The sequence below is a fragment of the Piliocolobus tephrosceles genome, chromosome 6, assembly GCF_002776525.5.
Source record: "Piliocolobus tephrosceles isolate RC106 chromosome 6, ASM277652v3, whole genome shotgun sequence".
Lineage (NCBI taxonomy): Eukaryota > Metazoa > Chordata > Mammalia > Primates > Cercopithecidae > Piliocolobus > Piliocolobus tephrosceles.
The window spans coordinates 56,638,003-56,662,861 of record NC_045439.1 but is presented as its reverse complement, the minus strand read 5'-3'; the positions used below and the strand labels follow the sequence as shown (position 1 = coordinate 56,662,861).

At 40.7% G+C, this 24,859-nt stretch overlaps 1 protein-coding gene across 1 annotated transcript in view; it reads right to left on the bottom strand.

The window, feature by feature from the left end:
- SAV1 (salvador family WW domain containing protein 1) overlaps positions 1-3,416 on the bottom strand; it is a 35,294-nt gene extending 31,878 nt beyond the window's left edge. The window contains exons 1-2 of the mRNA XM_023222601.3: positions 2,755-3,416; positions 27-470 (exon numbers count right to left, since the gene is read on the bottom strand). Of these exons, the coding sequence (XP_023078369.1) occupies positions 27-470; positions 2,755-2,848 (538 nt within the window). The 5' untranslated portion in view covers positions 2,849-3,416. The remainder of the gene's footprint in view (positions 1-26; positions 471-2,754) is intronic.
- Positions 3,417-24,859: the final 21,443 nt, after the last annotated feature.

Below are 24,859 nucleotides of genomic sequence, written 5' to 3'. Positions count from 1 at the left end.
CTATATTATTTATAATGTTAAGCTACCTGAAGCATGCCTCCCCTGATTCTGTGGCATTCTTTGGAAGAGATCATGGTTGTATTCATAATATCTGTAGTCTTCATGTGCACGATCTCCAAGTGGCCGCTTTCTCTGACCATCAAAAAAATTGTCTGAATAATAATATCGGGAACCAGAGTCTCCATTTTCAACAGCAAAACTAACTTCCGTTACAAATGACTGAGAAGAACCATACTCTCTAGGGACATCTGCTAGACTTCTGGCAAGATAAGAAGGTGCAGATAATCTGTTGCTTTCTCTTCTCATTATTTCATGAGGTGTTCTCTGAATTGGAGTTCTAAGGAAACTCTGGTTTCTTGAAACTACTCCATCTCCAGAAGTTGAAAAGGCATTAGGGTTTGAATCTGGAAGACAGATATCAGTTCGTCTTGGAATTGTTGGACCATGCCGGATGAATGAAGGCATAAGATCTATAATAAAACAAAGGATAAAATTACCCTTTCATCAGTAAGTAACAAAAGTTTTCGAAAGTTGTTCATTTATATCTACCACCCCAAAATCAAATGTCAGTCAACTTAAGAAAACACAATTTTAAATTTTGGTTTAGGATGGTATCTGGGCATTCTAAATTGAAGAAGGTTAATATTTTCCCAATCAAATGAATTTATATAACTTGCATTAATGTGCTATGTGTAAAAGCTCAGCTAGAATGAAATGTATTCTGCATACTACCATACATAATATGATAAAACGCCAATAATCTTATCTGTGAACTACACATTAATGACATGGTCATGAATTAATGTATAATAGGAAACAATCTAACAAACTGATAGTTTCTAGTTAATTAAGCTAGTAGTTTATTTTGTTGTTCTCACTTCATTTTAGAAACTGCCAAAAATCCTTCTTGAAGCAAACACAATTTCAAAAATAAAATAGAACTTCATGCTACTCCCAAGTATGTAAAAGTGGATTCCTTTAAAGATTAAAAAATTAGTAGCTCTTTCTTCTCTTGGAATTACCTAGCACTAGCATAGCAATCAAAAGCCAGAAAGCCAAAAATTTAGGTATGAAAATTGAAAATAAAAAGCTCTCATTTCAAAGAGGCACACAAATGTTGAATTGGCTCAAAAAAACCAAGTCTTAAACTACGTAATTATAATTCAAAATAGTAGATAATATAACAATGGCTTTTAGGATACTGTACTTTTAAACACGAAACTTGAAAACAGCTTAAGACATTCCTAGTTAGAAAGCAAATACCTTTAAAACAAGAAAAAACCTGAATATGGAGACCCTCTTATTATTCATTAAGTAAACAATATTGGAGACACTCATATTAATAAGCTTCAGAAACTAACACTGGACAGAAACAAATATCCGAATAAATAAGGTTCAACACTTGATGTAACGACAACAAAGTATATCAAAAGTTATTTGCTTAATTGTGACAAACATGAACAAAACTGCATGTTCTGCACATGTACCCCAGAACTTAAAGTATAATAAAAAAAAAAAAGTGTGACAAACATGATTCACGATTTCAAGTAATGTTTGATAAACTTTATTTGTAGCAAACAGCAAGCTATCACTTAAAAACAGCCAAAAACCTAACGGCATGTGTAACTGAAAACCAACTTAAAGAAAAAAAAAACCTTAAAAATCAAGTTTCGAGTTACTGACATGCTCAACTGACGTATATTTTGTTGAAAGTATTGCAAGTATTACTATAAATCTGGAAGGCTGACAATGTGGTTATAATGGAGAACATGCTCTCCCATCTGTGTGATCTTGGGCAAATACTAGAAACCTAGCATTCCCAATTACAATATGAGGTAATACTTAAGTCACAAGGTTACCATCAGCTTCCAAGAAGGAAACTTACGCAAAGGGCCCGGGACGCAGTATGAGCACCAAAATACCAGCTCCATGCCTCACAAATGTCCTGAACACACAAGAATTAAAAATCCAAGAGATTCAACTCAAAAACCAAATACTTAAATTAAGAAGAAAAGTAGCGGGGGATTGGAGGTGGGGGTTGGGGGTGGGATATACCCTATCAAAAAAAAAAAAAAAAAACTTTTCCGGGGGTGGGGCGGGGGGCGGTGGAATTTCTCTAACACGATAGAAATCATTTTGAGTTGCCTTTTTGGAATCTCACGAATATAGCCAAATACAAAGGCTTTTGGCTCTCTGCTCTGGGATGTAAGAGTCATGAGGCTTTGGGTGGCAGCCAGAAGAACTACGGTGTGCTTTTCACCTTCTCAAGTCTGCATCCGGCAGCAGGACTAAGGAATTCTGCCCCAGAGTTTGCACAACTTGGAACACGGTCGAGAGACACCCACAATGTTTGCAAACATGAGGCACATCTCGACGCATCCAGAAGAGTAAAAAGTGTCCCTGTCTAATTACTCTTACTCCTACAGCATTAGGTTATAAGCAATTTAAGTGTTTTCTAGTCTCTCTTCCAGTAGTCAAAACCAACAACTCTCTGCCAGGCGGGGCGAGGAAGTCTGTTATTTTTAGGCGGTGCTCTTGGCGGGGTTAGGCGCGGGGGGACTAACCCAAGTTTCTTAGTCTTATGGGCTTTCAATCAACGAATACCACTTCAGGCACAAGAAAATCTCAAAACCAGTATTTCACAGCGACCAGCGACGAAGGAGAAGCCCTGGGGACCCGCCGGCGCCCCCGCCCAGGTCGCTGCAGCCCCCAGCCGCCTGGGCCAGGTGTGGGCGCGCCCCGCCTGACACTCACTCCGAAGCAGAGGCGACGTCTCCTTCTTCACGTACTTCCCCTGCACCTCGGCCGGCTTGGACACTTCGTTTTTGGTTTTCTTTCGGGACAGCATCCTTCTCGACGAGGCCCGAGGCCGCGCTGAGCTGCCTCCCTAGGGCTCCGCGCCGGGCGCCGGCCGTCTCCGCCGCCACCTCCGCCGGCGCCGCCGCCTCCTTCCCTCCCGAGCCGCCGCCTCCGCCGCCGCCTGTCCGGAGCCCGGGGTTGCCTGCAGGGACTGCCGCATGTTCAGGGCGCTAAGCGCGCCAGCCGCCGCTCAGTCGCTGGTCAGTTCCTTCCCGGAAGTTGGCCCGCTCTGCGACACTGCTCTGGGACGCCGTGAGAAAAGCCCAGCGACGCCGGGCCAGGGCCATGGTTCGCCGCGGGCCGCCGGGCAACCGCTACCACTACCGCCGCCGCCGCCTACATCCCGTAAACTTTCCCCGCGGCCGCTGGGAATTCTGGGAAGCTCGACGCAGCGCGGGCCGCCGCTGCCCCTCCCCCACCACAGCTCTGGGCGCTGCTCCGGGGCGGGACTCGGGTGCCGGTGCTCTCGGCTAACGGGCCGGTCCCACCGAACCGCGGCTGCCCTCGCTCATCCTCAGCGTGAAGCAGGTCCTGTCGACTAAGAAGATGAAGGACGAAGCTTCCGTCGCTGAGAACGGCAGCTCGTCGCATGCGCAAGTCGTGAAGCTATTCTCCACGACAGTTTTTTTTGTTGTTGTTTTCGCATTCTCCCGGGATTTCTAACGGAGGGGGTGACTCTCTTCCCCCATAAACGTTTTTCCGTGTTTGAGGGTGTTCTTCCTAGTGTTTCCAAGGCCGGTGAATTCAGTTCTGTGAAAAATGTGCAATGCTAACCATGATCCCCAGGCTAGTGATGTATCATATCATCTGTTCTGCTGGAAGTGTTCATGCTGGTTAACTAGAAATAAGTTGATCCTCTACTGAGTATCAGGGAGTGCGTTTTTCTAATAATAGGAACAAACGAAAGAATGCAAGATGGAATTTCTAGTACCTCTTTTTAAGATACATTTGGTGTTAGCATATTACAATTATTTTATTGCATCATTATCATTAGTATGATTAATAGCCAAGTATTTCCTCCTGACGTTATGTGTTACGATCTTAGAATTTTGAGGACTTTGACCACTGCAAGTCGGGACCAGGAATTTTCTATCTAAAATAACAGACTCTACTTCCTTCTATATAACTTAGCAAGACTGCCAAATGTACAGGATAACATTTGGAAAATAAGATTGGATTCATCCCCTAGTGACCAAATTCAGGCTTTAATAATGAGGAATGCTTTCCCTGAGATCTAAAACATCTCACAAGAGATCTAAGACATGTCACAACAAAAGACATGGAATTTTTTTACCACATTAAAAAGATGGTCAAATTTTGTTTTACCATGAGCAAACAAATGAGACATTTAATCTAGGGTCTGTCTCCATATGTTCCCTTGGTGCAGATCTCCCATAATTCATTCATTTAGCAATAAATACTCATCACCCACTGTGCTAGGCACTGTGCTAGGTGTTTGTGATATAGCGATAAGCAAAACAGACAAAAATCCCTACTGTCATGGGAAGGAAAAAAAATGACGAAACATAAGCAAAACGTACCATATTAGATAGTGGTAAGTGATGAAGTGAAAATAAAAGAGCACTCGCAATTTTAGAGAGGGTGATAGAGGGACCAGAGAAGGCTCAGGAGAAGGTGACATTGGAGTTAAGTGACAGAATGAGGAAACTGGCCATGCAGCTATCTGGAGGAACGGTATTCCAGGCAGAAAGAACAGCAAGTGCAAAGTCACTGCAAGTGGCCATGTTCCTGGCAGATTGGAGGAACAGTAAGAGGGTTTACTACTGGAAAAGAGGGGGAGACGAATGGGGAATGCAGTTAGAGAGTAACAATAGCCACCGCACCTTGGGCTTTGTAGGCCATTGTAAGGAGTGTTACTTTGAGCAGAAGAGTGACATGATCTGAGTTAATGTTTTCATAGGACTGCTTTGGGTGCTGGGTGGAGAGTAGACAATGGAGATAAGGGCAAAAGCAGGGAGATCAGTCAGAAGTTATTGCTGGCTTGGACCCAGGTAATAATAGGTGGAGATAAGTGGACGCATTTTAGACATATTTTAAAGAAAGCCCGCCAAATTTGCTGACATTGAATACGGAGTGTGAGACTATCAATCATTCCCATGGGTATGAAAATCTTAAGAAACAGAATTGGAACTCACTAGAGGCAGAGTGTACTCTGAGAGAAACATTAGAAAAAGTTACTTGTTCCTGTGGTTCAGAAATAAGGACAAGTCCTAAAGCATTGATAGTGTGCAGGGAGAAGAAAGAGTGATGAAACAAGTGAAAACACAATGGGGTTTTGTTGCACATCAGAGTGTGAAGGTGGGAGCTGAAGGGGGAAGGGGGAGCCAAAGAAGTGCCAGGTTTCTGCCCAAGGCTTACCCCAGAGAAGGACAAAAGGATATTAGTACCTTGTTAATAAAAGCAACTCTTGTCACTGGGAGTTTTCCCAGAGCCTGAAATATGGGACACCTTTCACGTGTGGAGTAAAGAATCCTAGAATTTTATAGTTGAAAAAGAATTCTGAGATTACCTGGGCTCACCTCATCAACATCAAAAAGGAACGAGAAAAATTAAGTGTTTTGCCTTAGATTACATTCCTGGTTAATGACAGAATAACATCAGAACTGGAGTTTTCGATTTCCCTTTTTTTTTTTTTCTGAGGTAGAGTCTCGCTCTATCCCCCAGGCAGGAGTGCAGTGGCACTACCTCAGCTCACTGCAACCACTGCCTCTCAGGTTCAAGCGATCCTCTCACCTCGGCCTCCTGAGTAGCTGGGATTACAGGCGCCCGCCACCACACCCAACTACTTTTTGTATATTTAGTAGAGACCGGATTTCATCATGTTGGCCAGGCTGGTCCCGAACTCCTGGCCTCAAGTGATCCGCCCGCCTCGGCCTCCCAAAATGCTGCAGTTATAGGCGTGAGCCACTATGCCAGCCTCAATTTCCATTTGGGGCTCTTTTCTGCTACAGAACATTCAGAATCCCACTAATGTGAGTCCAGACTGTTTCTAAACACAGTTGTTTGGAAAGCCATCTATGTTCCTTACAAAGTACTCCCTTGTACAATGCTATTTCATTTCTTTGAATTATAGCAGAGAGAAAGCCTTAATTAGGTGCTCTATTTAAGACACCTAATTGCCTTTTTATCAAGGAGGGTACATTCCAGAATCAACAATCTGCAGGCAGCATTAGCTATAGCAATGCACAACAAATACGTGAACTTTGAATTTGAATCCTTAAATCTAAAAGCTTTGAATTAACATCTTTTTTCTAGAAATTCTTTGACTTCCGAGAATTTTTATTAAGGAATTCAGATTTGCTATAGTTCAACAGAGCTGTAATTCTCCAGACATTGCCTTCAATAATGCTAATACTGCATTCCATAGTAGAGATTTTTTTTTCCCCTTACAGTTACATTCTCAGTGGAGAAAACTGGCAATTAGGAAGCTTCTCGTGTTTTAACAACTTTTTTAAAAAATTAATTTAGCATCAACATTTATTTTAGTGGAGCCTGTGGGGTATGACCCTGGGCTCACCTCATAGCATTCTGAGTTCTTGGTTGTCTCATCTGAAAATGAAGAAAGTGAACCATTTGATTTCTTTCTTTTTTTTTTTTTTTTTGAGACAGAGTCTCGCTCTGTCGCCCAGGCTGGAGTGCAGTGGTGTGATCTCAGCTCACTGCAAGCTCTACCTCCTGGGTTCACACTATTCTCCTGCTTCAGCCTCCTGAGTAGCTGGGACTACAGGTGCCCACTGCCATGCCTGGCTAATTTTCTGTATTTTTAGTGGAGACGGGGTTTCACCTTGTTAGCCAGGATGGTCTCAATCTCCTCCTGACCTCATGATCTGCCTGCCTTGGCCTCCCAAAGTGCTGGGATTACTGGCATGAGCCACTGCACCCAGCTGAACCATTTGATTTCTGAAGTGTCTTTCAGTCCTGGAGTTTTCCACCATGTAGGCAGAAGGGAATATGCAAAAATAAAAACTTACCTTCATAGGATAAGAGAAATGTTGGTGATTTTCTTTCTTTAAAAAGTTTGTTTTTTATTCAACTATTAAAATATTAAATTATCAGCATTATATAAAATCATCATTAGTATAAAAATAAAATTTCATGCCAGATTGCTACTTTCAAAGATAGCTAAGGGCTTTATGCTATGTTGATGTCCTCTTGTTAGAAGCATGTAAATTCTTTTTTTTTTTTTTTTTGAGACGGAGTCTCGCTCTGTGGCCCAGACTGGAGTACAGTGGCCGGATCTCAGCTCACTGCAAGCTCCGCCTCCCGGGTTTAGGCCATTCTCCTGCCTCAGCCTCCTGAGTAGCTGGGACTACAGGTGCCCGCCACCTCGCCTGGCTAGTTTTTTGCATTTTTTAGTAGATACGGGGTTTCACTGTGTTAGCCAGGATGGTCTTGATCTCCTGATCTTGTGATCCGCCCATCTCGGCCTCCCAAAGTGCTGGGATTACAGGCTTGAGCCACCGTACCTGGCTAGAAGCATGTAAATTTTTAAAGGGTGAACTATTCAGTGAAAGATTATCCAAGAAAGACAACCAAAATGGAAATAAGGCCTACATATGGAGCTCAAAAAAAAAAAAAAAGGTAAAAAGAAGAGGAACTTCTAGTCTACTCTCCAACTCACTCTTCTTGTTCACGTAACAAGATAAACTTAATCTGTCTCAGGAAGAAGTAATAATTATGCCAGTTATAGCTCTTCAAGTCTCTAAAATTTCGCTATTAAAATACGGGAGGGGGCTGGGCACGATGGCTCATGTCTATAATCCCAGCACTTTGGGAGGCCGAGGCGGGTGGATCACCTGAGGTCAGGAGTTTGAGACCAGCCTGGCCAACATGGTGAAACCCCGTCTCTACTAAAAATACAAAAATTAGCAGAACGTGGTGATGTGCGCCTGTAATCCCAGCTACTGTGGAGGCTGAGGCAGGAGATCCGTTTGAACTAGGGAGGCAGAGGTTGCAGTGAGCCAAGATTGCACCACTGTACTCTAGCCTGAGCAACAGAGACTGTCTCAAAAAAAAAAAAAAAAAAAAAAAAGGAGGGTAAATTCCCAAGTGTCCATTAGGCAGAAACTTTGGTTGTTTCCTATGAAGGATAAGGATGTGTAATGTCTACACAGCTCTGAAGATATTATATAACTGCTTAATATTAGCAACTTAGTTGGGTTTCTAAACTCCTGTTATGTAAGATGAATCATCCCCCCAGTAACATAAAGAATTAGTAACACAATTCTAATCAAAAGGAGTCAAGCTGGGAGATTCGGTGTCTCTGAGCTTAGCTTTTGTTCTTATGTACTGTGATTGCTTAGACTTAGAGGATCTCTGAAACCTTGATAGAAAGCCAAAATGAGTCTTTTATTCTTGGCAACACTGGCCTTGGACTTCTGTTGTCTGTCCTTCTGGTTCTTTCTGTATCTTGACTTCTCTGACCCTAGAAACTTTTATCTTCCTTCCAGAATTGGGCCGTTATCTTTAGCCACTTTCAACTTTATTTTTAAACTATTCTTTGCAATTATCAGTTTTTACTTGGCTTCATGATATTGTGAAATATATATTTGGTCTTCATCTCTGTTTCCTGACATAGAGTTTTTAAACCTTGTAATCTCCAGAAGAGTGTCTTCTGTATGCTAATGAGATGACTGGTGGCTGGATAGCTTCAGAATAAGGGCTGGTCAACCGAGAAAGACCAAGGTAGAATTAAAGGGTGGGGACTTCCAGCCCCACCACTAACCTTCTGGGCGGGAGAGGGGCTGAAGGTTAAGTTGCCCGTGAGGTACTAAGTCATTTCTACATAACCGAGCTTCCATAAAACCACAAAGGACTGGGTTTTGAGAGTTTCTGGATGACTAAACACACTGAGGTTCCTAGAGGCCGCCATTCCTACGGAGGGCATGGAAGCCCTCCTTTATTCTATTATTTTTACTAAACAGGTAAACACAGTGTTTCCCTGAGCTCTGTGAGCTGCTCTAATAAATTAATAAAACCCAAGAAGGGAGTTGTGGGAACCCCAACTTACAGCTGATGGGTTAGAAACACAGGTCACAGCGTGGGGCTTGCGATTGGCATCTGAAGTGGGCAATCTTGTGGGACTAAGCCCTCAACTTATGGGATCCTATGACGTAGATTGTGTTAAAATTGAATTTAAAGGACACCTGGCTGGTGTCCACTGTAGAATTGATTGCTTGGTGTGCGAAGAAACATCCCCACACATCGGGTGTCAGAAATTGTGTTGTGTGAGAGTACAAAAAAGCACTTTTGGTTGTTTTCCTATAACAGGCTAAAGTAAAAACTTTTTTGTTTTTAACTCAGTACAACGTGACTAAGGCTGTCATTATGGGTGTCTACTCCATCCGTTCCACACAACATAGGAGCCAGGCAATACTGCACCCCCTAAATAACCTGTACCACAATTTCTTATGTGCTGTGGCCACATCGTGCTGATGCACAGGCCCTCTGCAAAGATGATCTCCAAGAGACCCAATGGAAATCGATACAAAACATATCCTTCTGTCTTCAGCAGCCGTTGGGGATTTCACTCGCCTTCTTTTTTTTTTTTTTTTTTTTTTTTTTTGAGATGGGGGTCTTGCTCTGTCACCCAGGCTGGAGTGCAGTGGTGCGATCTTGACTCACTGCAACCTCTGCTTCCCAGGTTCAAGTGATTCTCCTGCCTTAGCCTCCCGAGTAGCCGGGATTACAGGCGCCCACCACCACACCTGGCTAAATTTTTGTATTTTTAGTAAAGACAGGGTTTCACCATGTTGGCCAGGCTGGTCTCAAACTCCTGACCTCAGGTGATCCCCCCCCCCCCCCCGCCCCAGCCTCCCAAAGTGCTGGGATTACAGGCGTGAGCCACCAGGCCTGGCTATTTATTTATTTATTTATTTAAGAGGTAGGTATCTCACTATGATGGCTTTGAACTCCTGGGCTTAAGTGATCCTCCTACCTCAGCCTCCCAATAGTTGGGACTACAGGCACAAGCTACTGTACCCAGCTTTCGCTAACCTTTTAACATGACCATCTCTTATTCCAGCCTGCCGCCTGTTCTCTTTTCTCAATCTTTCTTCTCCCTGCCAAAAGTGCTCTACTTCCGTTTCATGTCTTGTAGGAAATTTCTCTGTATCGTCTCTGTCCTATCTTGTGGGCTGCTTTGTTGAAGGGTCTAATGACCCTTTTTTCGGGGGCAGTAAATTTAATCTTAGGATGCAAAGCAAACATGATTTATGAGAAAGGAGGGAGTGAAAAACACATCTGTTTGAAATAGTTTCAAGGAAGAAGTTTAAACAGAACTTCAGTAGAGCCAGAAGGTAAAAAATTAAGAAAAAAATGGAAATGTCCCATCCCGTGTGGAGACTGGCCACATAAATATATCTCCTCTCCTTCCTGGAACCCCAGTTAACTGACAGTGAAAGAATATAAAGGGAATACACTTATAATTATTACAAGAACACAAAATAGGCCATCAGATCAGTAGATGTGACATTAATAAATGTCTAGAAGATGAAGAGCGATAGGGTTGCAAGAGGTGGGGAGGAGATCAAGAGACAACGAAGCAGGACGAAGTATTTTAGTTCACAGCCTAAGATACTTGCGGAAGCACATACCACCAGAGGCCGAGGCGAGGGTTGGGATCACATGCTCCTGGTTTAATTAAGGAAGATAGGAAACTAATGTGGAGCTGAGAAGACGCACTAATTGAAAGTTAGACGTCCACCCCCATAGAATTTCAGGTGTCATGCACCTATTTCCTTGAAAAGGGATCTTCAGATTCTGTTTTTGGATAAATTAAATGGCCCTATAATAAAGATTTTAGCATTCTGACCTTTGTATATCCTACAAACGAAAGAACTGAATCTCATAGAGCAATCTTCCAGGTAGTGGGCCCTGATCCCTCAAATAGCACTCACAAGTGTTTGCTTTTTTGTTTTGTTTTTGTTTTTGTTTTTGAGACAGGGTTTTACTCTGTCACCCATGCTGGAGTGCAGTGGCACAATCACGGCTCACTGCAATCTCGACTTCAACTTCGGGGGCTCAATCCATCGTCCTACCTCAGCCTCCCAAATAGCTGGGACTACAGGTGCATGCCACCACACCTGGGTAATCTTTCCATTTTTGTAGAGACCAGATTTCACCATGTTGCCCAGGTTGGTCCCAAACTGCTGGGCTCAAGCGATCCTCCCACTTCAACTTCCGAAAGTGCTGGGATTATTATAGGCATGGGCCACCGTGCCTTTCTGTGTTTGCTTTTTTAATGTATCATTTAAAAATACAAGTATGCAATCAAGGATCACCAGAAATGTTAGGAAAACTTGCAACATGAGTGATAGCAAAATAAACAAACAGAAAAATAAACTACAAATAAAACAGGTAATTCAGAGTATAGATGAGTAAGCAACAACACTTTTTACTATCAACAGGAAGATTTGCAAGAAGATATTGCACTCATAAAACAACAGGAAGCTATGAAAAAGAAATCAGAACAATAAAGAGCTCTTGGAAATTAAAGATAGGGGTTGCCAAAGTAAAATTTTCAGAACAAAGTTAGGAAGATAAAGTTGAGCAAATCTTCCAGAAAACAGAACAAAAAGACTGAGATGGGAAATTTCAGAGAACAGAAAAGAGAAATAGGCTTTATACAAAAGGCCCAATAGCCTGAAAAGGTGAGTTCCAGAAGGTTAACAGAGAAAATGGAGAGGTGTATGGCAGACTCACCTGACAGCAATAACTTAAACTTACCCTGAGAATGACCCTATGATCTCAGAAGAGTGTGTGTTTGAAATTCCAAGCTAAAGAATTTGGGAGTAGCCAACCCAGAGATTCATTCCTTATCTATGAGAAACATCTGAATCCCCAGCCCATCCCATGGAAGACAGGCCTTCCAGGGGGATTGAGGTCCTTTGTTCTGGGTTAAATGAAGGTTGCCAGGTGGAGGTTGTTAGGAGGAGGGTGCTAAGTGAAAATGCAACATAAACTGCGTGCTTTTTACAAACGGCAGTAGTTCTCCTGTCCGGTCCACTGCCACTGGACTACCCTGTATATGAGTCCCCTCAGTAAGTCCTATGTCTTGTTTGCTGGCTCCGGTTTCTTCTTCGGCCTCTCAAACATGGTGCCATTCCTACTGAAGTCAGTAGGGGTCTGGTGACAAGATGCCATCATCAAAAATGAATACAAGATATTTTTTCAGAGAGGGAGGAATTTCCCAATTGATAGGGTATCCCAAGTGCCCTTCGAAATAAATGAAAAAAGATCCATGTCTCAATGTGTTGTGAAATTTCAGAACATTAAGGATAAAAGGAAGACCCTGAAAGGTTCCAGTGAAAAGATCTTAGCATTCTGACATTTGTATATCCTGCAAGCAAAAGACAGAAGTATCAATTATGAAGGAATGAGAATCACACTAATGTCAGATTTTTCATCAGCAACAAGGATTTCTGTAAGACTATGGAGCAATGCCCTCAAATAAATAAGGGGAAATTAGTTTACAATTTTATATCCATCAAAATAGGTGAATCAAAATCCAAATGTCAATCAAAAATGAAAGAATAAAGACATTTTTGGAAATAAAGGGACTCAGAAAGTATACTTCTCTTATATCCTAGTAAGTTGCTTTAGAAGATAAGTTCTTAAAAAATGAGAGAATAAACTCACACAAAGGACAAAACAAAAACAGAAAAATAGGGATTCGAGAACTAGTGACTCTAACTCAGGAAAGTAATTTTAGTCTCAGTATCATGGTTGTATAGCAAGCCTGGAAGCCAATCAATCCAGAGTGAAATTGGACTTTAGAGGACTCGAAAAGGAAGCTACCTAGGAAGAGATGAGATTTAAGAAATCTGTGCAATTTAGAACAAATTACAAAGGTGATAAAGGCAGAAGATTCAGTGAAAAAAGAAAAGCAATGAGACATGAAAATTCAGGCAAATACAGCATTTTGGGCCCTTCTGAAAAGACCTACTTGAGAACAAAGAGATTAGATTTGATTTTGACAAAGCAAGAGATTAGTAAAAATTTGAAACTCAGGATTGGAAAAGTAGCTGTAAGTGAACAGGTGGTAATCATTGAATACATTTAAACACAGAAAAGCCTAAACAATGGTGAGAAATAGGGTTTTTAAAGAAACCAGGCCAGGCACGGTGGCTCATGCCAGTAATCCCAGCACTTTGAGAAGCTGAGGCAGGAGGATCCCTTGAGCCCAGGAGTTTGAGGCTAGCCTGGCCAACATAATGAAAACTTCTGTCTCTACAAAAAAAAAAAAAAAAAAAAAAAAAGCAAAATTAACCAAGTGTGGTGGAACATGCCTGTAGTCCCAGCTACTCAGGAGGCTGAGGTAGGAGTATCAATTGAGCCCAGGAGGTTGAGGCTGTGATGAGCTGTGATTGTGTCACTACGCTCCAGGCTGGGTGACAGAGTGAGCCCCTGTTTCAAAAATAGAAAATAAGGAAACCAGACTTTGTTGTGCATTTTCCCATGTTACTGTATCTTAAAAAATTTAAGTTTAAAAAGCTCAGTATCTTTAAAAACAACCAAAATTATACATTGAGTCAAGACAGGTCTAAACAGGACATTGAATATCAAGATCCTGTGCCTTTGGCTGGCAATGCTGTTTATTTCATGCTGATCAGAATTGAGGAACTAGAAATAACAATGTAGACAAAGAGCAGATTCAGTGGAGTGAGGAAATGGGAGGGGATGGACAGGAGGTTGTGGTCAGTGGGGAATTTCAGAGTTTTAAATAGCTATCAGGTGTGACCAAATTAGCCCGTAGTTGGAGTAGAGATGGAAGAAATGAAATTGAGAAAGTTACGGAATGTAAAGGTCGCATGTTAGAAAACATGGAATATGGTAAAACAAACAACAAACTGAGCCATTGAAACAGAGTGAAGGGACTGTCCTGCAAGTAGTAGAGAAGGAAGAGGAAAGGCAGCATAAATAAAAGGCATAAAAATAGATTTCTTTCTTATGATTCATGTATTACTCAGAGGCTTTTGAATTCCTAGAACTTGTATTGAGATTTCCAAATCAGTTAGTAATAATATTCAAATATTATATTTCATTGATGTGCTTTACTGTTAATTTCACAGTGCTATTAGAAGCCTAATATCTTCAGATAAATTGATGTTCAGAGGGTTCACAATAGTCTCCTGAGAATTTAGAGCACGGGTAGCCTTGCATGTTAGGGCCAAATGATCTCAGATGTAATTAGTTAGTAGAACTGTGGGTGATCAGAAGTTAAGGATCTTCAGATGGAGAGAATGAGCTTGAAGTATCCAGGTGGTCCCAATGCCCAAAGTAATCACAAGAGTCCTTATAAAAGGGAGTCAGGAAACTAGTGACGGGAGACTTGAGGATGGAAACAGGAGGTTGATGAGGTGAGCCGAGCGGGCAGTCAGCCTCTGGAAGCTGAAGAAGTCGGGGAAACAGATTCTGCCCTCAGAGCCCCCAGAGGCAGCCACCCTGCCAACACCACCTGGGCTTTAGCCTCCTGAGACTGATTTTGTACTTCTCACTTCCAGAATCGTAAGTTAATGAATTGGTGTTGTTTTATGCCAGTAAGTGTGTGGTAATTTGTTACAGTAGCAATAGCAAACTGATACAAAAAGTTTGCAAATGGTTTTAGGGTTTTGATTGCCAAATTTTATCAGCAGTGTATGCATGCCTGTCTTTTTAAATTTTTAATTGGCACATACATATTATGGAGTATAGAGCGATATTTTGATGCATGTGTACAATGTGTAATGATCAAATCAGGGTAATTAGCATTATCTGTAACCTCAAATATTTATAATTGCTTTGTGGTGGGAGCATATAAAGTCCTCTCTTCTAGCTTATGAAAATATAAAACAAATTACTATAGTCACCCTACGGTGTCATAGAACATTACAATTTATTTTTCCTAACTGTAGTTTCGTGTCCATTAACCAGCCTCTCCCTGTCTTCCCCTCTCCCCTACCCTTCCCACCTTCTAGTAATCACTATACTTTTTTAGTGTCCACATATGAGTGAGAGCATGCATTACTTATTTTTCTATGCCTGGCTTATTTCACTTAATATAATGTCCTCTAATTCCATCCATGTTGTTGTAAATGATATGATTTAATTCTTTTTATGGCCAAATAGTATTCCATTTTGTATGTATACCACATTTTCCTTAGCCATTCATCTGTTGGTGGACACTTATGTTGATGCCATATTTTGGCTATTGTGACTAGCACTGCAATAAACTTGGGGGTGCAGATATCTCTTTGATATACTGATTTCCTTTTCTTTGGATAAATACCAGTAGTAAGATTGCTGGATCATATAACAGTTCTATATTGAGTTTTTGAGGAAACTCCATACTGTTTACCATAATGGCTATATTAATTTACATTCCCACCCACAGAGTGTTAAGAGTTCCCTTTCCTCCACATCCTCACCAGCATTTGTCATGTTTGTTTTTGATAATAACCCTTCTAACTGGAGTAGTATGATATCTCATTGTGAGTTTTATTTGCATTTCCCTGATGATTGAATGTCTCTTTAATCTTTACCTTTTTTTAATGGGTATGTTCTCATTTAAATACATTGTTAACTCTTCTAGGATATGAAACATGTCTGGTACTTCTTATTCTTATACAGGTATCCTGAACCTGATAGATCCACAAAAGTATTAACGATGTTGATAAATTTCAGTAGCGTTGATAAATTTCAAAAGAAACTTGACCTGAGTTTTTGAAAAGGAATTGCATGAGTTCTACTTTGAGCCTTCTGAGTTAGGTTGAGTATGACATTGCATGTTTTAGAGTCAAAAAAAAAAAGTTCCTTCAACAGAATAGGATATCAAAAACCAAAGTTTTTGAAAGTAAGCTTAGCAGTGCCATTTTGTTACCAAAATGAGAGACAAAATTTGAAAACAATAGGAAAGAAATAGAAATACACAATGCAGATTAATATGTAGAAATCGAACATAGGTCATGCTTAACCTTTTACAATTGTATGTTTTTCCTCTTTTTCCACCTTTGTTGTTCTAACACATTATCACATCTAAGAGTTTTTGCAGGTATCTTTAGTTTTTAAAAACATGATTATGTCATCTGCAAAGAAGAATGAGTTGATTTCCTCTTTTCCAACTTGGGTGCCTTTTATTTATTTCTCTTTCCTGGTTGCTCTGGCTAGGATTTCCTGTACCATATTTAATAGGAGTGGTGAAAGTGGGCATCCTTGTTCCAGTTGTTAGAGGAAAGGCTTCCAGCTTTTCTTAGTTCAGTATGATTTTGGCTATGGGTAGTCATATATGACCTTTATTATGTTGAAATATGTTTTTTATACCTAGTTTGTTGAGAATTCTTATTAAGGTTATCAAATGCTCTTTCTGCATCTAAAGATGATCAGATAGTTGTTTCCTTTATTCTCTTGACGTGATGTACCATGTTTGATTTGTGTATGTTGAACCACACTTGCATTCCTGGGATAAATCAGATAAATCCTACTTGATTATAGTGTATTATCGTTTGATGTGCTGGGGTTTGGTTTGCTAGTATTTTGTTGAGGATCATTGAATCTATGTTCCTCAAGGATACTAGCCTACAGTTTCCTTTTTTGTTGTTGTATCGTTGTGTGTTTTTTTGTACTGGGGCAATGTTGGGCTTGTAAAATGAGTTGGGGAGAATTCCCTCTTCAATCTTTTAGAATAGTTTGAGAAGAATCAGTATTGGTTTTTTGTAAGTTTGGTAGAATTTGGTAGTGAAGACATCTGGTCCTAGACTTTTCTCTATTGAGAGACTTTTTATTACTGTTCCAATCTTGGTTGGTTGTATGTGTCCAGGAATTCATTTCTTGTAGGTTTTCCAGTTTGTTGGTATATAGCTGTTCATCATAGTATCTGATCTTTTTCATATCTGTGGTATCAGTTTTTTTTTTTTTTTTTTTTTTTCCTACAAGTGTGTTTAAGAGAGTTGGCCGGGCACGGTGGCTCACACCTGTACTACCAGCACTTTGGGAGGCCAAGGCAGGCGGATCACGAGGTCAGGAGATCGAGACCATCCTGACCAACACGGTGAAAACCAGTCTCTACTAAAAAATACAAAAAAAAAAAAAAAAAAAAGCCAGGCTTGCCGGCGGGCACCTGTAGTCCCAGTTACTCAGGAGGCTGAGGCAGGAGAATGGCATGAACCCAGGAGGTGGAGCTTGCAGTGAGCCGAGATTGTGCCACTGCACTCCATCCTGGACAACAGAGCAAGACTCCATCTCAAAAAAAAAGAGGAACAACATGACCCAACTTCAAATTGTATTACAGAGATACAGTAACTAAAATGGCATGGTACTAGCATAAAAACAGATACACAGATCAGTCAGGCATGGTGGCTTAGGCCTGTAATCTCCACACTTTGGGAGGTGGAGACAGGGGAATCACAAGGTCAGGAGATTGAGACCACCCTGGCTAACACAGTGAAATCCCATCTCTACTAAAAATACAAAAAATTAGCTGGGTGTGGTGGCGGTCGCCTTGTTTGTTATTATCAAAAGAAACATGACAAATGCTCATGAGGATGTGGACGAAAGGGAACAGAACAAGACTCCATCTCAAAAAAAAAAAAAAGCTTTATTCTAGTTTTAGGATGAAACTTGAAACAAGTATTTCTGTTAGAAAGGATAAATTGTGCAATATTCACAGATGAGTGAATAACTATTACAATAAGTAAACAGTATCTTAATGCAAACAATATGGATTAATCTTATAAGCATCATGTTACATAAAAGAAGCAATGCAAAATAATGCATTTCACAGTTGCTAACATGAAAAGTAAAGGAATTATAAAACTAGGCTAATTACTTTCATTTTTAAAAATCTATGTTTATTTTTGTGGGCACATAGATATATATTTATGGGATACATAAGATATTTTGATACAGGCGTGCAATGTGAAATAAGTATATCATGGAGAATGGGGTATCTATCCCCTCAAGCATTTATCTTTTGAGCAATCCAACTACACTCTTTAAATTTTCTTAAAATGTACAATTAAGTTATTATTGGCTATAGTCACCCGATTGTGCTATCAAATAGTAGGTCTTATTCATTCTTGCAATGTTTTTGTACCTATTAACCATCCCTACCATCCCCCAGCCCCCACTTCCCTCCTAGCCTCTGATAACCATCCTTCTCCTCTCTATCTCCATAAGTTCAATTGTTTTGATTGTTGGATCTGACAAATAAGTGAGTATATGCAATGTTTGCCTTTCTGTGCCTGGTTTTATTTCACTCAACATAATGATTTCCAGTTCTATCCAGGTTGTGGCAAATGACAGGGTCTCATTCTTTTTAAGACATATATATTATGTATATGTACTACATTTTCTTTATCTGTCTGTTGATGGACACTGAGGTTGCTTAACAGTGCTGCAACAAACATGGGAGTGCAGATATCTATTTGATAAACTGATCTCCTTTCTTTTGGGTATATATCAAAGAGTAAGATTGCTGGATCGTATGGCAGGTATATTATTAGTTTTTTGAGGAACCTCCAAACTGTTCTCCATAGTGACCGTATTAATTTACATTCCTACCAACAGTGTATGAGGGTTTCCTTTTCTTTACATCCCCGTTAACATTTGTTATTGCCTCTCTTTTGGATATAAGCCATTTTAACTGGGGTGAGATGATATCACATCATAGTTTTGATTTGCATTTCTCTGATCAGTGACGTTGAGCACCTTTTTTATGCCTGTTTCCCATTTGTATATATATATATATATTTTTGATGGAGTTTTGCTCTTGTCTCCCAGGCTGGAGTGCAATGACGTGATCTCAGCTCACTGCAACCTCTGCCTCCCAGGTTCAAGTGATCCTCCTGCCTCAGCCTCTCGAGTAGCTAGGGTTACAGGTGCCCACCACAACACCCAGCTATTTTTTCTTTTTCTTTTTTTGTTTTTTGTTTTTTGGTAGAGACAGGGTTTCACCATGTTGACCAGACTGGTCCCGAACTCCTGACCTCAGGTGGTCCACCCACCTTGGCCAAGTGCTGCGATTATGGTGAGCCACTGCCTCAGCCACCATTTGTAATCTTTTGAGAAATGTCTATCCAAATCTTTTGCCCATCTTCTGATTGGATTATTAGATTTTTTTTTCCTATGGAGTTGTTTGAGATTCTTACATATTCTGGTTATTAATAGCTTGTCAGCTAGGTAGTTTGCAAATATTTTCTCCCATTCTGTGGGTTGTCTCTTCACTTTGATTGTATCCTTTGCTGCGCAGAAGCTTTTCAACTTGATGTGATCCCATTTGTCTATTTTTGCTTTGGTTGCCTGTACCTGTGGGGTATGGTTCAATAAATTTTTGCCCAGATCAATGTCCTAGAGATTTTCCCCAATGTTTTCTTGTAGGAGTTTCATAGTTTGAGATCTTAGATTTAAGTCTTTGATCCATTTTGACTTTTTGTATATGGTGAGATATAGGGGTCTAGTTTCATTATTCTGCATATGGATAATCAGTTTTTCTAGCATTTATTGAAGAGGCTCCCTTTTCCCTAATGTATGTTCTTAGCACGTTTGTAAAAAATGAGTTCACTGTATGTGTATGGATCTGTTTCTGGTTTCTCTATGCTGTTCCATTGGTCTATGTGTCTTTTTTTTTTTTTTTGCTATGGAGTCTTGCTCTGTTGCCCAGGATGGACTGGAGTGGCACAATCTCAGTTCACTGCAACCTCTACCTCCCCGGTTCAAGCAATTCTCCTGCCTCAGCCTCCCTAGTTGCTGGGACTACAGGCGCCTGCCACTATGCCTGGCTAATTTTTTGTATTTTTAGTAGAGATGGGGTTTCACCCTGTTACCCAGGGTGGTCTCAATCTCCTGACCTCGTGCTCTGCCTGTCTCCGCCTCCCACAGTGCAGGGATTACAGGCATGAGCCACCATGCCTGGTTGGTCTATGTATCTGTTTTTATGCCAGTACCATAGCGTTTTAGTTACTATATCTCTGTAATACAATTTTAAGTTGGGTCATGTTGTTCCTCCAGTTCCCCGCCTCTCCTCCATCTTAGGATAGGTATTGCATTAAATCTGTAGCTTTCTTTGGGTAGTATGGACATTTTAACAATATTGATTATTCCAATCCACGAACACAAAATATTCACTTTTTTGGTGTCCTCTCCAATTTTTTTCATGTGTTTTGTAGTTTTCATTAGAGATCTTTCTTTTCTTTTTCTTTTTTTTTTTTTTTTTTGAGACGGAGTCTTGGTCTGTTGCCTGGGCTAGAGTGCAGCGGCCGGATCTCAGCTCACTGCAAGCTCCACCTCCCAGGTTTACGCCATTCTCCTGCCTCAGCCTCCCCGTGTAGCTGGGACTACAGGCGCCCGCCACCTCGCCCAGCTAGTTTTTTGTATTTTTTTTAGTAGAGACGGGTTTCACCATGTTAGCCATGGTCTCGATCTTCTGACCTCGTGACCCGCCCGTCTGGGCCTCCCAAAGTGCTGGGATTACAGGCTTTAGCCACCGCGCCCGGCCTTCATTAGCGATCTTTCGCTTCTTTTGGTTAATTCCTAGGTATTTAATTTTATGTGTAGCTATTGTAAATAAAGTTTATTTGTTTATTTCTTTTTCCACATTGTTTGCTGTTGTCACATAGAAATGCTACTGACTTTTGTATCCTATAACTTTACTGAATTTATCAGTTCTAGTAGTTTTCTTGTTTCTATTAGTTGTTTCCAAATACAAGATCATATCTGCAAACAAGGATAGTTTGATTTCTTCCTTTTCAATTTGGATGCCCTTTATATGGTTCTCTTGTCTGGTTGCTCTAGCTATGACTTCCAGTACTATGTTAAATAACAGTGGTGACAATGGGCATCATGTCATGTTCCAGATATTAAAGGAAAGGCTTTCAGTTTTTCCCCAGCTTTCAGTTTTTCCCCATTCAGTATGATTCTAGCATGATTCTAGCCGTAGATCTGTCACATATGGCTTTTGTTATGTTGAGCTATATTCTTTCCTCAGCTTTTCGGAGGTTCTTATGAAGAGATGTTGAATTTTATCAAATGCTCTTTCAGCATCAATGAAATGATCATATATGGTTTTTATCCTTCATTCTGTTATGACGTTTCACATCAATTTGCATATGTTGAGCCATCCTTGCATCCCAGGGACAAATCCCTGTGCCATGATGAATAATCTAATATATCATTAATTTCAGTTTGCTAGTATTTTGTTGAAGATTTTTGCATCAATATTCAGAGATATTGGTCTGTAGTTTTCTCTTTTCGATGTATCTTCATCTGGTTTTGGCATCAGGTTAATACTGGCCGTGTAGTACTCCCTGTATTTTTTGGAATTGAGTAGGACTGGTATTAGCTCATCTTTAAATGCTTGATAGAATGCAGCAGTGAAGCTGTCAGTTCCCAGGTTTTCTTTGCTGGGAGACTTTTTATTATGGCTTCAAACTTGTTACTTGTTACTGGTCTGTTCAGGTTTTGGATTTCTTCATGATTCAATCTTGGTAGGTTGTATGTGTCTAGGAATTTGTCTGTTCTAGATTTGCCAATTTATTGGCATATAGTTGCTCACAGTAGCCACTAATGATCCTTTGGATTTCTGCAGTTATCAGTCTTAATGTCTCCATTTTCATTTCTGACTTTATTTGTATCTTCTCTCTTTTTCTTTTTCCAGTCTGGCTAAGGTTTGTTGATTTTGTTTAACTTTTCAAAAAAACCAACTTTTGTGCATTTATCTTTTGTATTGTTTCATTTCAATTTTATTTCTGCTTGATCTTTATTTTTCTTTCTTTCTTTTTTTTTTTTTTTTTGAGACGGAGTCTCGCTCTGTCGCCCAGGCTGGAGTGCAATGGCCAGATCTCAGCTCACTGCAAGCCCCGCCTCCTGGGTTTACGCCATTCTCCTGCCTCAGCCTCCCAAGTAGCTGGGACTACAGGCGCCCGCCACCTCGCCCGGCTAATTTTTTTTGTATTTTTATTAGAGACACGGTTTCACTGTGTTAACCAGGATGGTCTTGATCTCCTGACCTCGTGATCCACCCACCTTGGCCTCCCAAAGTGCTGGGATTACAGGCGTGATACACTGTGCCCGGCCCTAGTTTTGGTCTTAAAATCTACTTTGATAAGTATGGCAACTCCTGCTCTTTTTAAGGTTCCATTAACATGGAATATCTTTCTCCATCCCTTTTTCAGTCTATGTGTATCTTTATAGGTGAAGTGTTTCCTGTGGGCAACAGATTTGTTTTTTCATCCATTCAGCCATTCTACATATTTTGATTGGAGAGTTTAATCCAATTGCATTCAATGCTACTATTGATAAGTAAACACTTACTCCTGCCGTTTTATTTGTTTTCTGGTTATTTTGTGATCTTATCTTCCTTCCTCTTTCCTTCCTTTCTTCCTTTAGTGAAAGTGATTTCCTCTGATGATATGGTTTAGTTTCTTGCTTTATTTTTATTTTCCTTTTTTAATTTATTTCAAAATATATATATATATAGCTTATTGCTTTCTGCTCCTGTCAGACATAACTTACCTGAAGTTTATTGCTTTTTATATTTTGTGTATCCATTATATATTTTTTGGTTTGAGATTACCATGAGGCTTGCAAATAGTATCTTATAACCCATTAATTTAACCTGATTACAACAACACTGCACAAACAAGCATGCAAAAATAAAATTAATAGAAATTCTACACCTTAACTCCATTCCCTGCTTTTTAACTTTTTGTTTCTATGTATCTTATTGTACTATGTCTTGAAGAGTTGTTCTACTTATTTTCAATTGGTTCATTGTTTAGTCTTCCTACTTAGGATAAGAGTAGTTTACACACCAGTTACAGTATTATAATCTGTGTGTGTGTTTTTTTTTGGTCTACTTACTATTATAAGTGAGTTTGATGCCTTCAGGTGATTACTTATTGCTCATTAATAGCCTTTACTTTCTGGTTGAAGTACTCCCTTTAGCATTTCTTGTAGGGCAGATCTGGTGTTGATGAAATCCCTCGGCTTTTGTTTGTCTGTGAAAGTCTTTTTTTCTTCATGTTTGAAAGATGTTTCCATTGGATATAGTATTCCAGGGTAAAAGTTTTTTCCTTCAGCACTTTAGCTGTCATGCCACACTCTCCTGGCCTGTAATGTTTCCACCGAAGACTCTGCTGCCAGATGTACTGGAGCTCCATTGTATATTATTTGCTTCTTTTCTCTCACTGCTTTTAGGATCCTTTCTTTATCCTTGACCTTTGGGAGTTTGATTATTACATACCTTGAGGTAGTCGTCTTTAGACACTAAGTCTGCTTGGTGTTCTATAACCTTCTTGTACTTGGATACTGATATCTTTAGGTTTGGGAAGTTCTGTTATTATCACGTCGAATCAATTTTCTACCCATATATTTTTCTCTACATCTTTAAGGTCAATAACTGTAGATTTGCCCCTTTTAAGGCTGTTTTCTAGATTCTGTAGGCATGCTTCATTGTTTATTTTTACTTTTGTCTTCTGTATATTTTCAAATAGCCTGTATTCAAGCTTATTAATTCTTTCTTCTGCTTAATCAATTCTGCTATTAAAAGGACTCTAGGCTGGGTACGGTAGCTCATGCCTGTAATCCCAGCACTTTGGGAGTCCAAGACAGGTGGATCACAGGAGGGCAGGAGTTCGAGACCAGCCTGGCCGACATGGTGAAACCCCATCTCTACTAAAAATACTAAAGTTTGCTGGGTGTGGTAGTGCACACCTATAGTCCCAGCTACTTGGGAGGCTGAGGAGGGAGAATCGCTTGAACCTTGAAGCAGAGGTTGCATTGAGCCAAAATCATATCACAGCATTTCAGCCTGGGCAACAGAGCAAGACTCTGTCTTAAAAAAAAAAAAAAATCTAATGTATTCTTCAGTATGCCAATTGCATTTTTCAGCTCCAGAATTTCTGCTTTTCTTTTTAATTATTTCAATCTCTTTATTAAATTTATCTGAGAATTCTGAATTCCTTCTGTGTTGTCTTGAATTTGTTTCCTCAACACAGCTATTTTGAATTCTGTTTGAAAGGTCACATATCCCCTTCTCCAGGATTGGTTCCTGGTGCCTTATTTAGCTCATTTGGTAAGGTGATGTTTTCCTGGATGGTATTGCTACCTAGTAGATGTTCTTTGGTGGCCAGGCATTGAAGAGTTCAGTGTTTATTGTAGTCTTCATTGGTCTGGGCTTATTTGTACCTGCCCTTCTTGGGAAGGCTTTCAAGATACTAGAAAGGTCTTGGGTGTTGGGATCTAAGCTGTATCTGCTTTAAAGGGCACCCCGAGCCTAGTAACACTGATTCTTGAAGACTTATAGAAATATCACCTTTATGGTCTTGGACAAGATCCAGGAGAATTCTCTGGATTACCAGGCAGAGGCTCTTGTTCTCTTCCTTTACTTTTTCCCAAACGGAGTCTCTGTCTGTTCTGACCCACCTTAATCTGAAGGTAGAATGGCACAAGCATTCCTGTGGCCACACCACTTTGACTGTGCCAGGTCAGACCTAAAGTCAGGATAGTACTGGGTCTTGCCCAAGGCCTGCTGTAACCCACTCCCTGGCTACTACCTATGTTTGCTCAAGGTCCTGGGGCTCTATAATCAGCCAGTGGTAAAGCCAGCCAGGCCTGTGTCCTTCCCTTCAGGGAAGCAATGTTGCCCGGGCCCTGAGTGGGTCCAGTGATACCATCTGGGAGTTGGGGACTAGAGTCAAAACTTACTCTACCTGGTGTTCTAGTGCACTGCGCTTAGCTGGATAACAGTCTTTCCCACTCTTTCCTCCCCTTTCAAACGTAGAAGAGCCTCTCCCCAGGGCCCCCACCACAGGTCCATGAGGAATACTGCCAGACTATAGCTGGGACTCTTCAGTTAGCTTGTGGTGAATGCTGCCTGGCCTGGGACCCACCCGTCAGGGCAATAGACTCCCTTCTGGCCCAGGGCAGGTCCACAAATGCTGTCCAAGAGTCAAGTTCTAGAATCGGGGACCCCAAGAGCCTGTTTGGTGCTCTGCCCCTCTGTGGC